Here is a 15,860-nt window from a genome sequence, read left to right as displayed (position 1 = left end):
ATAATTGCTGATGGTAAAGGAGTTGGAAGCCACATTGCTTGCTTCCCCTACTTTTTAAAATCTTTATTCTTTAAAATAGGAGTATAAACTTATTTGAAGTCTTAAGACACCTTTTCCCTCTAAATCCCTTCCTCAAGCCCTACAAAATTAAAAAGTGTAGTGACACCAACAACTATGCAACATAATAATAATAATAATAATAATAATAATAATAATAATAATAATAATAATAATAATTTTTCAAGTTGAGAATCAACAAGAAACAATTTGAAAAAGTCACCAGATATCAGGACTTGAGAATCGAACTGCAGAGACTCTGGCATTAACCAATACAGGTGGTTCCAGTGGTACTCAGCACACTGGGTGCTGTGCCTAAAGACCTAGGCAAGGACTTAAAAACCATTGGCGCTGAAAAGATCACCATTGGTTAGCTGCAGAAGGCCACCTTACTGGGATCTGCTCGCATAATCCTTCGATACATCACACAGTCCTAAACACTTGGGAAGTGTTCGACTAGTGATTTGTGATACAAAACCCAGCATGGTTATCTCGTTTGCTGTCTATATTTTCATTTTTGTGTACAATAATAGAATAATAATAATTGTGCAGCCCCTGTAAAAATAGCTGTTGATCGCCATGCATATTTATTTATTTTTCTTCCTTTGAATCATATACTTTCTTATCATGTGCAAGTTACATCTTCACTCACAGAACTGGTTTATCATGTGACAAGGATAAGTATGACTTCTCTGTCATAAAGTAGAACATGAATTCATCCTTATACCATCCAAATCATCATATATATATATATTTGTGAAAAGATGAGAGACCTGGTTCTCACAATAGATATGATGGGTGGGTGGGAGAGTTATGCAAGCACTAGATGTTTAATAGAGATGATATTCTGCCATATGTATAACAACATTATTCTTTTAGAGTTCGTTATACATACAAATTTACAAATAGGCTGTCAAAATTCTGTCAGCTTCTTTTTAGTTGTTTAACATTCGAAAAATGCAGCAAATCCATATTCCTGCATGGATTCAATGTTATCATGTTCTACTGTAGGTCTGTTCAAGTATAAAGCCTGTCTCACTTTCATCAGTGTTGTACTTTGATGTCATCGGTGGTCAAATAACTTGCAGGACAGTAAACATATTGAGTGAGGTGGGCCAGCATCAAGCAAGATTAGGGTAAGGAGTTAAGCACCATGCTTTGTTGGTCTTAGTAGGTCACTGAAAGTCCAGCAGTTATTTGTTTGTTTCACTTGCTCCTTGTGCAGTGTAGAGAGATGGTCAGCAAGATAAGGTTATGCACCATCTCTTCACTTTTCTTCCTGTGGCAGGTTCATTTCATCTCATCCGCATGCTTTTAGATGAATACATCCTGCTTGCGATGGAGACCCAATTCCAGAATGATAAAGAACAAGAACTTCAGAATTTATTGGACAAATATATGAAGAATCTAGGTAACTGGGATTGGCAGTTTGCAATCTTTAGAGCTCTGGAGCCCAATGGGGTGTGCCTCTTTGTTTAATGTTAGGTGGGCAGATGCCAAAATTGAGTGAATATTTGTGTGCTGTTCAGCCAGTTATAGTTAATGGGAATTGGTATAGTTAGTTAGTAATTGGGAGCTGTTCCCTTAAGGGAATGCATCATGGTAAATGTAGTTAAGGTATCCTGGGAAATGTAGTCCATGTCATGTGGTCACATCTATAATCCTGATTGGTCACTGAATTGACCCTTGGTGGGTTGGGGGAGGTTTCTTCACTCTTGCTCGGACCCTAGCATCATGCTAGCATCTCTCCTTTGGCTCTACTACTATGGGATATAATATGGGTCGAAAAGATTACTATCATTTTACACTATGATTTCAACTATGCAAAGAATTGGACATTAGATGCATCTCGACATAACTGTGAGTTACCTTGAGGATACCTAACATAATCCAATAAAAGAAACTTTGTATGGAAGAATTTGTAGAGTTATCTATCTGTCTTTATATTCAACAATTGAGTCAAAGGACAGAATAATTTGGATACACTTACATGTTGGTCTAATAGAGGAATAATTGTCTCATACGTAACGCTGTTATGCTTGTTTCTTTAAATATCTAGATAATTCATTGTAAAGCATGTGAACGTTTAATAATATTCGAAATATTTGTTACAAAGCAAATTTTACTAAATTCAATGGCAGGCCCTGTTGAATCAATAGTCTTGGATTATACTATTATTATTTAGTTATAATTAAAATGTTAAAATCCAAATTATCTATACTCCAATGTATTTATCCTCTTCAATAAATCACTACAAAAGTTTTTATTATTCCTTCAAATGAAGTTTTGACTTTGCTTCATGCAAGGGAAGAAAATGTATTTTTCATATAATAAGAAAATGCTTTCAAATTCTGTATGTTTTAGTATTCAGCTCAAGCTATTACATATTTAATAGGCCAGAATCATTAATGTGATTGAAACTAATAAATGTCCAATGCAGATGGTAGAAGAAAAATACTTAAAAAGTACAGAACAGAACAGAAAAACAGAGTTGGAAGGAGTTTTGGAAGTCTTCTAGTTCCCCATGTCAGACAAATGGTTGTCCAACCTCTTTTTAAAACCTTTAGAAATAAAAGTAGTTTATTCTTTTATGTTTCAAAGGATTTTTAAAAACTTTCTTAAAAAGAAATCGTATTTTCTAATAGCTAGAAGTTCAATCTGCAATACATTCTGTCCTTTATATCTGTGCTAAAAGGTAAAGATAAAGGTTCCCCTCATACATATGTGCTAGTCGTTTCCAGCTCATCTCCATTACAAGGCTGAAGAGCCAGCACTGTCTGAAGATGTCTCGTGGTGGTCATGTGGCCAGCATGACTAAATGCTGAAGGTGCATGGAACGCTCTTACCTTCCCACCAAAGTGGTCCCTATTTTTCTACTTGCATTTTTACAGGGTTTCGAACTGCTAGAACTGCTTTGGCAGAAATTGGGACAAGTAATGGGAGCTCACTCTATTATGCAGTGCTAGGGATTCAAACTGCCGAATTGCCGACCTTTCTGATCGACAAGCTTAGTATCTTAGCCACTGAGCCACCGTGTCCCTCACATCTGTGCTAATCATCTATTAAATGGCATCTTCATTACAACCTTTGTTATTGCAATGTTTAATCATGTACGGCACCTTAATAATTTACACTGTTTAACAGATCTGTTGTCATGGTAATTACTAGGTCTCATTCCTAAGCTGACCTGAATGAATTTCTATTCTATATGGTTTATGCATATTTCTTTAGGTGAAAGTCACTGTCACTACTTTCTAAATTACAACAGAAGTAGTATGGTACAGTCTCCTAAAACAGCCTTCACTAAATTAATGATGCCCAGGATACCAGATATCAACTTCCATCCTTTGCAACCCAAGATATCTGGAGGGCTTTAGGGCTAAGGAAGACTGCTCAATCCATCCAGGGATGATGCCAAATATCTTATCTGCCTGTGTGGGTGTCCATTATTTAGGCAAGGGAAAGTAAAAGATGAAACCTGTGTGACAACGTCACCATGCAAATTGCTGCAACTTACATCCTTTGTGTAATATGTCAAGATGCAAGAATGCAACGGCAGCGTTTGTACTGTGATCACCATGCACAAACCATCCTTTGGGCATGGTATGCAGCAGATGTAGAAGATGGGTTTCTGCCTTGTTTCCTGGTCTATGTTTCATACTACCAAACCTTTTGTCATTTTCTCCAGATGCCAGTAAAGCCACCTTTACAGCATCCCCCAGTTCTTGTTTCCTAGCAAACCGCAACAAGGCTGCTCCAATTGCTAGTGATGCCTCAGTGAAAAACGAATGCCTGATGGAGAAAACCTATTTCTCTTTATCATCCGGTCATCATAGTAGCGTATCGTCCGGTGCAAATCCCTGTCCTGCAGGAGACAGTGAGAATGTGCAACCCACAGGTAGGAAACACAAGGAGATGCTTGCTTTTGATCAGTTCTTTTTAAGTTGCCAAAAGATGTCACAGAAGAAGCACACTTGAACACCCATAACTATTGCTTATTGCAGAGGTGGTATTCAGCAGGTTCTGACCAGTTCTGGAGAACCGGTAGCAGAAATTTTGAGTAGTTCGGAGAACTGGCAAATACCACCTCTGACTGGCCCTGCTCCCATCTATTCTCTGCCTCCCAAGTCCCAGCTGATCAGCTGGGTTTTATTTTGTTGCCCTGCACAGGAGAACAGAGCTGGAAAGCAGGTTAGTGGGATGGGGAGGGAATTTTGCAGTTACCTTCCTCCAGGAGTGGGGTGGGAATGGAGATTTTATAGTATCCTTCCCCTGCCACACCCACCAAGCCCAGAAAACCACACCCACAGAACTGGTAGTAAAAAAAAATTGAATCCCACCATTGGCTTGTTGCCTGGTTGTAGAAAAAAAAAATCTTGTTTGTTTTCCCAGGTCAGACCGACCTCTCTCAGAGCACTGCCCACCTTATCACTCCACCCATTTCTCCTGCCATGGTCAGCCGAGGAAGTGTCATCAACCAGGGACCGATGGCTGCCAGGCCATCCAGTGTAGGTTCGTCATTATCTGCACACTCGCACTGCTCTTCTTATTCTGAATACCTCTACCCGACGGTGCCACAAATGAACCAGAACATGTATGGAGCCAGTGCCACTTATCCAGCCATGTTCAGGGCCCAGACTCATCCACCTTCGGGATCCTGTCCCCAGAGGGCAGAATCTAACTTTTGTCCAGCAGCCAATGAGCAGCAACGTTTCTCCCGGGACTACTTCAATAGCAGTTGTGCTGTGTCTTCATATAGTACCCATTCTCTTCCTCTCTATGGATCCTCTTCAGCTGCACAGGACACACATTGTATGCAATTTGTGAACAATGGGAGTTGCAGTTTTATGAACAACACCACCACAAGTTCTTGTCAAGGATCATCATATTCCACAGCTGCTTCTAACGGTATTAATCCTTATCAAGAATTTCACTTTATTGTCTTTGATCTATAGTTTAGTCTAGTTTCCTTGAAGTCCTTGGAGTAGTTCACATGTGGATTTTAACCTTGTGTGAGCATGTGCAGATATATTTAAAGTCACTCATTTAGCGAACAGTTAATGCAGAGATATGATAAAAGTTGAGAAAAGAATAAGAGTTAATGGATCGATTTCATGGGTGTATGTGAAAATCTAGCCAACAGATACATTTTCAGGTAATTTTGCAGGAGGCTGCAACAGCCACAACTATGAAAATAAGTCTCCATCAGTCAGCACCATGACAATGTCAAAATGTTGCTGAATGAGTAGATATTAAACAAGGATTACCTGTACTAGAATAGGGCTGTCAAACTCCTGGCCCACGGGCCAGATGTGTCCATGCACTGGCCACGACCAGGCCCGGTTTAGCAAAAGTGGGGAAAGTCCTGTGGATTAAAAACTGGATTTTGTTAGCCATGACTTTAATATTTTAAATGGTTTAAATGGTTGCCAAATATCTCCTCACTGATACAATGAATGCTGTAATTAAAATCTTTCCAAAAGGATACATCATGGCAATTCCTTTCTGCTAGAAAGTGTATTTATCTATATTCTGTAAAAATTCTTTTCTTCTAATATCAAAATATAAGAATATTATATATTTAATATATATTATATTTATATAATATACCTTATCTATAAATTAAGAAATGTAAGTATTATATAAATATAAGAATGATTACATCTTTATCTGAAGAGCATCTTTGTCCCATATTTATAACAATACAAGGGCACATACACTGCAACATGAAAGTTTAACTTTATTTTTTAAAATTATTACACTAATTCATTAGCTTTATTTAAAAAAACCTAAGATTTACAGTGTATGTGCTTATACAATATTGTCTGTTGTTCTAGATGTTTACTCACTGATTGTCAACCTCCTGTTAACAGGGTTCTATGGAAATAATGCAAACTATTCAGATTCCCACAGATTTGAGTCATTGGTAGATCAGCACGTTTCTGTCATCAGCAGCGTAAGCAGCATTCGCCCATTGCCTCCATACAGTGACATTCATGATTCACTCTGCATCCTAGAGGATACAGGAAGGAAACAGGCAGCATCTTATTATCCAGATGCCTCAGTCGCTGGTCAGAACTCTATAAGTAAGTAAAACTAAAAAAGTGTTGGTGTGGCACAGATGACCTTTTCTTTTGAATTCATGCCTAGAATAAATGTGAAAGGGAGGAATGGTGCAGTGGCCTAGAGGTGGAACTCTCACTTCACAATCAGGAGGTGTGAGTTCGATCCCAGGTAGAGGCAGATATTTCTCTCTCTGGGCACACTGAGAATATATCTGCTGAAAAAAACTCTGCATTGGTGACAGGAAGGGCATCCAGACAGTAAACACTCAGCTCCATTCAGTTGCCCAGCAAGGGATTATGAGGTCGTTAAAAGAGGACGATGACTATGAAAGGGAGAAGAACTGTGTTGGTTAACCAAGCTCACAATCTCCATACGGTAGTCAAAGTTACCTAATAATTCCTTAACTATTAAACTGAAGAATAAAAATGCTAAGGATATCCAGATTTAATTAGTATTAAAACAGAAGAATAAATTATGCTGCAGATTGGTATTGGTAGGATATACAATAAGGTAAAGATAAAAGTTCCCCTCACGCATAAGTGCTAGTCATTTCTGGCTCTAGGGGGTGGGGCTCATCTTCATTACAAAGCGGAAGAGCCAGGGCTCTCCTTCCCACCAAAGTGGTCCCTATTTTTCTACTTGCATTTTTACATGCTTTCGAACTGCTAGGTTGACAGGATATTATAATAAAAGTATGCAAATCTGCTTAAAAGCCCCCTTAAAAATAATATTCAATAAGATATATTTGTTCTGTTTTAATCAAGTCCCTTTGCTATGTTAAATCTTCTCTATGCTTCACCCAATAGAAGACTTTAGCAACCTAAAGAATTTCTAAAGCCAAAACAAAGTTTAGTGGTGGCTGCAGAACAAAGAAACGATATTTTAATACACAGACTCACACCAGCAAAGTTAGTGACATATAAGGATGACCCTTTTGCTTATGTGTCCTCCCTGAGATCATTACATAAACACATTTTCCTGTTTCAAAAACGACTTGGGAATTATTAAAACTGTTACAGGTAGTCCTCAACTTACAGCAGTTCATTTAGTGACCATTCAAAGTTACAACGGCATTGGAAAAAAGGGACTTTTTCACAGTTACAACCTTTGTAGCATCCCCATGATCATGTGTATCAAAATTCAGACGCTTGGCAATTGACTCAGACTTATGACCATTGCATTGTGTCCCAAGGTCAAGTGAACACCTTTTGCAAAGCTTTTGAGAAGCAAGGTCAACGGGGAAACCAGATTCACTTAACTGTGGCTAGCAAAGATTGTAAAATGGGGCAAAACTCACTTAACCAATGTCTCGCTTAACAGAAATTTTTCGGCTCAGTAATGGTGGTAAGTTGTGGACTCTCTGTAGTAGATTACCTTCCCCAATTCAGTGCATAATTAATGTAAATCTTGACATACCAGGCTTTAAGAAACAAAATCCAGATTGGAGGATGATCTTGCTAGACATATTTAAAGCTCTGGAATCTTTTCCTTTTTATTTCTTTTTTAGAAGCACCCCAAAGAATAACTCTTGTCATTTTCTTTGTAGCTTCAGAAATGCTGCCTGCTCTGCCTACAAGTTCCTCTCAATGCATGTATGGCCATTCTCGACAGTGCCCTTCTCAGGAACCAATGGACTCTTCTGGACAAGCTAACAATGAGATGGTGTCATCCTTACCACCGATTAATATTGTCTTCATGGGAACTGCTGCTGGAGGCACCTGATTTTTTAGTTCTCGCTGACTTCCTCCACTTCACAACTTTTTCCATCAGTTGTTTTTCATCCAAATTTCATCCAATTTTACAAATTTGCTTTTGAAGAGCATCCAGAAAGATTTTACAGTTAAATAATATTGAACTACTTCTGAATCCGAGTGCAAATTGTTTCTTGTATGTAAATGAGAATATACTTGCAAAGTGGTTTTGGGGAGTCTCTTCTTCTTTCTGACTGGGTTTAAATGCACATCTAGAGAATGTTCATATTTGCTCTTTCCTCTCATTGCAATTTAAAACAATCATTAAACAGTGTTTTATCCTTCCAGCGAAATCAATAATTCCTCTTTCTCTCGTCACCATTTTGCTGTCTTTTCTCTTTGATACACAATATATATTCTGGAAACTCTTTGGATGGCACAGGTGCACCTGATGGTGGTATCTACTTCAGACTTAGAAACATAAGATGCACTTTCATGGTACATTTGATGAACTTTCCCCAGTCCAGCACCCTCTTGATGGACAGGAATATAAAATCAATTTTAGATGGGACAGGAATATTAAACAACTTTAACCTGCCTGGCAAGGATTTAGGAAGTTGTTTGGCATATTTTAAAGCCACCAAATTAAGACATCCTATTTTAAATCATTTCAAAATACTAAGACAAAGCATATTTTATTATTTTTGTTCCCAAGCAACAACCGTTGCCTTTCTTCCCATGCAGTGGTGGGATTCAAAAGTTTTTACTACTGGTTCTGTGGGTGTGGCTTGGTGGGCATGACGGGAAGGATACTGCAAAATCTCCATTTCCACCACACTCCTGGGGGAAAGTTACTGCAAAATCCCATTCCCTCCCCACCCCACTAACCTGCTTTCCAGCTCTGTTTTCCTGGGCAGAACAACAAAAGAAGACCCAGCCGATCAGCTGGGACTTGGGAGGCAGAGAATAGATGGGGGCGGGGCCAGTCAGAGGTTGTATTTGCCGGTTCTCCAAACTACTCAAAATTTCCCCTACCGGTTCTCCAGAACTGGTCAGAACCTGCTGAATACCCCCTCTTTTCCCATCCTATCAGTTAGGCCTGAATTACCTTGTTTCATCAGTTCTCCCCATGTCATGCCTTAAGGAAAGGGCAGTGGTGAACCACTTCCAAAAAAATATTGCTAAGAAAACTATCGTAACAATTAATTACAAATAGGCAAAATAGTAATAACCATGATGGTGATGTATGGTGATGATGTGATGATGTAAGGATCCTGGGTAACTACCTATGTGTACTTTATTTTATGTTACATGATTCTAATATTTTGTAATCTATGGTTGTTATGGACATGGCAACTGTAGTTCTCCCGATCTGCTGATTTTTAGAACTTTCCTTGTTAGACAGACCTTCTAATCAAAATATGTGTGGTTCACTGTGATTTCATGATTTCATTTTATTGTTATCCCACATTTTGCCCCTTTTCACTTCCTCTCTTAGTCAGGATGATTCACTTCCTCTCTTGGCCAGGATACCTTAGTCAAAAAGATTCAAAACAGATTGAATTTCTCTCTGGATACTTCATCAGGCATTGCTTTGAATGGACTTAGCAGTAGAAGATATGGTTTTGATATCAATAGCTCTCCACTATTATTTACCCAACACTCTTATTGTTGTAAAGACACAGAATATTTTTAAAAGTGTCAACATATTGGTGTAGGAGCTTCATTAATTTGACAGTAGCAGTACAAGTTACTCTTACCTAACAGTAGAACCTAAGTTTTTACAATAAAGTCATCTTATTATTACTTAACACACAACAAAATTATTGTTATGAATATTTACCTGAGTGAATTTGACAATCAAATTCAGTTTTCGATTTGAACTTTTGTTTCTGTCTATATAAAATAATTTTATGACAGAATTTAGGAGTTTCTCAGATTTCTATGGAGGGTTAGGATTTTTCTACTATTTCTAAGCATTCTTCAAGAAGATTGTATGCCAATAGACTTGCATTGCTGTCTATATATTGTTCTACAGAATATTCAATGGCAAGTTGTCTTTTTTTCTTTTTTCAAAATTTAAAACTTCATGAATCTTATTTGCTTTACCACTCAATCCATATTCCCCAACCTCTGAATAAGTAAAATGAATATACTTGTGCATTGTTTTTTAAAAGCCACTTCTCTCTATTTATTAAAAGCAGTACTCTTTTGTCTTGTATATACTTTCAATTTTGTAAAATCAAAGAAGCACTAGTTAATAGTTAATATTCGTTTTTATTTATTTGAGTTGTAGAATTTGCAATTCTGTTTGCCAGGTTGTCAAATCTATGTGTTCTACCTCCTACATAAATGTTTACAAGGCCAGTTTTTCAAACCCCCAAAACGAAATTTATATTGTCTAATCTTATGATTAAAAATCTCATTTCAAGTATTAATTGAGTCACAACCTCATTTGTCCTTTTGCCATTCTCTAATTGGTTCAGCCTCTTTTTCACGTGATAAAGAAAATACCAACTTTGCATACTGAGCTTGCTTGTAATTGTGGTACATTTACCACACCTTAGAAATTGCAAAATTGCAAAGATGCACAAAAGATATTAAGAACACGTTTATGCTCATTCTGAGCTGTATATTAATACATTTCAGTTTCCACAATGTTTCATTTCATGTTTTCCACAGCCATTTCAGTTTTCCACAGCCTGATATGAGATAAGATATTTACTAGTTATCAAATATACAAGTGACACAACAATGGTTAAATCTCAGAAGAAGCATAGAGCAGAATATAGTTATTTGGATTAAATATAGTATTTAATCTAAAATATAGACACTAGGATATATAACATTATTTCACAAACTGATATATATTAAGCATATAAAATGCCAGGTATTTCACAAATACAGTAGTATTTTAGAATAACCCTGCAAAAGACAACTGAATATAACAAAAAGATTTATTCTACTAAACTATTGGCACAAGGAGATCTGCTTCCTGTCCTCTCAACTTAGTTGATTATTACCCTTGATCAAATAAAAGGCCACATGTTCAGACTGCCCTGGTGCTCTGGTTGCTATAGAAAAGACAGATACATAGTTAGATTCTGCTTTTAAAAAGAGATTGATTTTGGGAGCTTTTTTGTATTCATTGTGTGCTGTATATCTTTGCACGAGAACCTCCTCATTGGATCAGAGGGTAAAAAAGAAAAAAAAAATAACACAAAACTCATATGTGCAGAACAGTGGCCAAGCAACGGTATAGAAATAAATACCTATTAAATTGAAATGCAGAACATGCATTGATTCTATTTTATGTTAATATCATTTTCACACCTTCCAACCCAACATAAATTTGGGGGCAAATATATATATATAAGAGCCCTTATAAGTAGAATAACTCTCTGAAAACTGAACTGAACCAAATTTCAGAGGGTTAAGTTGCACAAGATTGAATTTAAAATTAGTTGGTCTAGGTGGTGAATGTACTCTCCCAAAGAGAATCCAGAAAAGAATTCCTCAATGGATTTTTCTTTTTTAAAAAATATATTCATTTTATTTCTAAAGCCACCCAATCACTAAGCAATTCAAGACCATGTACAAAAGTGCACTACCCCATCCAGTAGTGGGATTCAATATTTTTTACTACTGGTTCTGTGGGAATGGCTTGGGGGTGTGTGGCATGGCTTAATGGGCATGGCGGGGGAAGGATATTGTAAAATCTCCATTCCCACCCCACTCCAGGGGAAGGTTACTGCAAAATCCCCATTCTCTCCCCGCCCCACTAACCTGCTTTCCAACTCCGTTCTCTTGTGCAGGGCAACAAAAGAAGACCCAGCTGGGACTCGGGAGGCAGAGAATAGATGGGGTAGGGCCAGTCAAAATTCCGCTACTGGTTCTCTGAACTACTCAAAAATTCCGCTACCAGTTCTCCAGAACTGGTCAGAACCTGCTGAATACAACCTCTGACCCCATCTCAATTTTGGGATGGCCTGACTGAACAATGTTTCCTATAGATAATTCTCACCCACTACAAAAGCAATGTCATGGTGCACATTCCTACAACAGTTTCAAAATAAATAAAAATTTTCCTCCTTCAAAAGTTGCTGTCCTATTCACTTGCAATGAATTATTTTGTTCTAGACCAACTCTATAGTTTGATTGGCTGCTTCACAGATTCAGGAATGCTCCCTCAACTGAATCAATGGGTTGTCATTCTATAACTTCTACAACTAATCTAAGCAACGGTGTTGCAAATTTATGTATGTTTTATATTTTTATTCTGCCTTTAGTACTTTATACATCAATCAAGGCAGTGGACATATCAATGCTCCTTCCTTCTCCTATTTTGCCCACAACAACAACCCTGTCAGATGAGTTGAGCTGAAAGAGAGTAATCAATCAGCTGTTTTTTCACATGCCTAAGGTAAAACTAGAACTCAGTCTCCTGGTTGCTAGGCCAGCATCTTAACCACTATACCAAACTGGTTCTTAATGTGTAGTGATTATAACTTTTGCTTAGCATGTAGAACCCAAAATTTGCTTCTTTCTCTTTTTTTAACTACTATATTCCTTTTCCTCAGCTATCCACTTTTCCAGAGGCTTTATAAAAATAAATAAATGGATGGATGCACTGTTTCTTCATTTCTCCAGTTGACTTTTTCTTTTTTAAAAAAAACAAAAACAAAAGCCAAGTCAAAAAATAAATAGTTCAGAGAAAGTAAAATAATAATTTTAAAAAGTTACATTCTATATGTAAGGCAAATGTTATAATCATTGTACTAATGCAGAATGTTTGTATATGGTTTATTAAGAATTGTGGCCTCTAAGAATATATTGAATATATCTGCCATTAGATATATTTACTTGTAATTAGATAAAGGAATGTTTATGTATGGATTTTAGAAGATCATTTAAAAATAGTCTAATGTCTCAGGCTCTGTTGGCATACAAGTATGATGCTTGCTAATAAGGCTGGAACATAGAAAGACAGGAAAAAAGACAGCAAAAGCATCATATCTGGGCAAATTTAGAAAAAACAATGGCCAAACTGCAAAAAGGTTATACAGAAAAACAACAGGGCATCCTTGTTTTCCTTTTTAAATGAAACTTACATAAAAGTTCCCTTAATTTCTGCCACCATACTATAAAGCAGGTTATACAGAAAAACAACAGGGCATCCTTGTTTTCCTTTTTAAATGAAACTTACATAAAAGTTCCCTTAATTTCTGCCACCATACTATAAAGCAATGATGAGACTAGAAACTGTATGAAGCAAATATACTACTGAGCAGTGGTGGCACAATGGTTAGAGTGCAGTACTGCAGACTACTTCTGCTGACTGCCAGCTGCCAGCAGTTCAGCTGTTCGAATCTCACAGGCTCAAGGTTGACTCAGCCTTCCATCATTCTAAGGTCGATAAAATGAGGACCCAGATTGTTGGGGGCCATATGCTGATTCTGTAACCGCTTAGAGAGGGCTGTAAAGCACTGTGAAGCAGTATATAAGTCTAGCTATTGCTATTGCTATAGAAATAGAGTAAAGAGAAACAGGAGGGGTAGCTACAACCAAGACAATAGTTAGAGTTTTAAAAAATTAAGGCCAAAGTAGAAATGTAATTTGAGAAAACACGTCATATTTGACCCTCCCTTGTTTTCATGAAGAAGAAGAGATGGAGGGGAAAAAGAATATTCAGATTTGCAAGATCCTGTTACTGTAATAGTATAATAAAAATAGCTTTAGTATTGGTTCCTTCAGTTTCTACTCTAGTCTACCTTGAAGGACTGACAGCTATGGATGAAGCCTTTCCTTTCCTCAGTGAGGAGCCTGCAACTATCACATGAGGTTCAGTGCAAATGTCATCACAGCTTTGCCCAGCTACACTTCTGCAGCTGAAGGCTTTGTAAGATTTTTCTTGATTCTTCCACTAACTCTCAGTAACTGAAAAAAAAGCTACCGGCCATTATCTTCATATCAAATGGAATTTCTCCTGATGTTGAAGAAGGACAGAAAGGCTTGAGCACAAAATAGATTTTTTTGTTCTGATAAAGAATAAACTGCCCAAGACTCTTTTATGAGACTAAGCTATTACAATATCTATGGAGATAATCAAGCCAAAGAGATATCTGCTGTGGACAAAACAGAAAGACTCCCCCATCCATTCTTTATTTCAATGTCGTCCATCTTAATTTATTAGTAATATTTATCATCCACTCATTCACAATGACTCCGGCTGGCCTCCAACTGCACAAAACCAAGTTCTAAAAGCTCCCATACAAATCTTGAGTTATACATAAGCAGCCACTAGAAATCCTCTTAAAATATACGCTTTGTGGGTTTTCTTTTTTATACAAACCAGAAATATGAATTTGCTAGCTATTCACCTCCCTTCTCCTTACCGAAATCCAAACCGGCAGCCCCATGGTGGCAAAGGATTTACCAGGAACTGTGGAATTCATTCAAGTGACAAATTGATGGTTAGAAACATCACTCCTCGCCTTTCCTCTAACTGAAAAGTATTGTCAGTTTATCTGCATTTCTGAAGTGACTAAGAGCATGAAGCAGCCAGGTTATAATCAATTCTGTGTGTCTCCCTGAACAAGCACAACCATCTAGAATGTCTGGTTAATACCCATGTTGTCTGCTCATGCAAATCCTGTCTGTCTTAAACCCCATGTTTTTATCTGATCTTCTCCAAAAGAACTCCTGGACCTCAAAAGCCAAACAAGTGGCAGGGGAGGAGATCAAAGCCAAAATCTCTGCATTGTGTATGGCTGCTTGGACATCAGTGGGAAGAACAATTGGGTTATCACCCATGTGCCAGCATCCTTAATCTTATCTGATTTGCCCGGTTTTATCTCTACTAAAGGAGCTGTTTTGGTGCCTGAGAGTGGAGCATGATAAAGAGAAAACTTTGCTAGCTGTGCAATCTATATCACCTTTGGAGATTCTCCGTCATGCAGGTAGGTCATGGTTGTCACAAAGGTGCTTTTTCCAGAAAGTCCAGTTGCTTTTGAAAAAGCACATTTGGGACAATCTGTATCAGGGTTGTCAAACCCGCAGCCCATAGTCCAGATGTGTCACACCCTGGCCACGCCCACGCCCAGTTTAGCGATAGTCCCAATACATCACGTGATGCCCCTGTGATGATGCAAGTTTGACACCCCTGACCTGTATCATCATTCCCTCAGGGTATTTTGGGGAGGGGAAAGTATTTAAGGAAAAAGGCAGATCTTTCCATAGCTTCAGTTACATCTGCAGGCAGGCCCTTGTATCTTTTTTCCTGAGGTTTAAAAAGAAAGCGATCTTGATGTTTAAAGATCATCTATTTGTACAGTTTTATTTTCTACCTGGCTGATGGCAACTTCCAAAGAGACTTGGATCAGAACAACAGACAGAAATGCAACACTAAAGCAGCTCACATCTATGCTCATGATTCTTCCATGAAAATTTGGATCTTTGACAACTGAATTCAGTGGGGGGGAAAAGGACTGGAGGAATCAAACAATTTAAGGCTGGGTTGCCAAAAACACTTCTGCCTTATTCTTCTTATTCTTTTTTAACTAACAGCTTCCATTCTCTTTGGTGGAAGAATATTTGCTTGTGAAAGTTTCTGAAGGAGAAGAGAATTGGAATGAAAAGTTCACAGGTGAGGGTTGATTTAGTTCTGAGACAGCCAATAGATGTAGATCAAAGTCTTCTCTTCGACTGTATCATTACTTTTCCAGTTGTCCTTGATCTCTTTTGCTACTCACACTTTCTGTAAAGCTGATAGAAAGAAAAATCAGGAGGAATTCTTTGTATTTCCCCCCCTGGTTGTGAAGAGTAGACAGCTGGGGGGGGGAGTTTGTTGTAGGGTTGTGGGAAACTGAGTAATTAAAAATAAAAAAGCAGAAGTGGTCACCCATGGCATTCCCAACCATAGAAAGTAAGTTTTAAAAAACTCATTAAGAGAAGTGTGGGAGAAGCTCTTGAGCAATCTGCAACCGAAGTAGAAAAATTAGACCCTCTTTTTCAGGGGAATAAAACTTTTCAGACATTACAATGGCT

At 37.8% G+C, this 15,860-nt stretch overlaps 1 protein-coding gene across 1 annotated transcript in view; it reads left to right on the top strand.

The window, feature by feature from the left end:
* Positions 1 to 8,606, top strand: part of RFX6 (regulatory factor X6) — a 45,846-nt gene extending 37,240 nt beyond the window's left edge. Inside the window, exons 15-19 of the mRNA XM_087949670.1 lie at positions 1,346 to 1,468; positions 3,746 to 3,955; positions 4,450 to 4,965; positions 5,931 to 6,143; positions 7,670 to 8,606. Coding sequence (XP_087805796.1) covers positions 1,346 to 1,468; positions 3,746 to 3,955; positions 4,450 to 4,965; positions 5,931 to 6,143; positions 7,670 to 7,845 — 1,238 coding nt within the window. The 3' untranslated portion in view covers positions 7,846 to 8,606. The remainder of the gene's footprint in view (positions 1 to 1,345; positions 1,469 to 3,745; positions 3,956 to 4,449; positions 4,966 to 5,930; positions 6,144 to 7,669) is intronic.
* Positions 8,607 to 15,860: the final 7,254 nt, after the last annotated feature.

The sequence above is a fragment of the Notechis scutatus genome, chromosome 1 (assembly GCF_049901735.1).
Source record: "Notechis scutatus isolate UNSWTSFEM ecotype Mainland chromosome 1, rNotScu1.2, whole genome shotgun sequence".
Lineage (NCBI taxonomy): Eukaryota > Metazoa > Chordata > Lepidosauria > Squamata > Elapidae > Notechis > Notechis scutatus.
The sequence above is the reverse complement of the archived record's forward strand: the minus strand, read 5'-3'. Positions and strand labels throughout refer to the sequence as shown.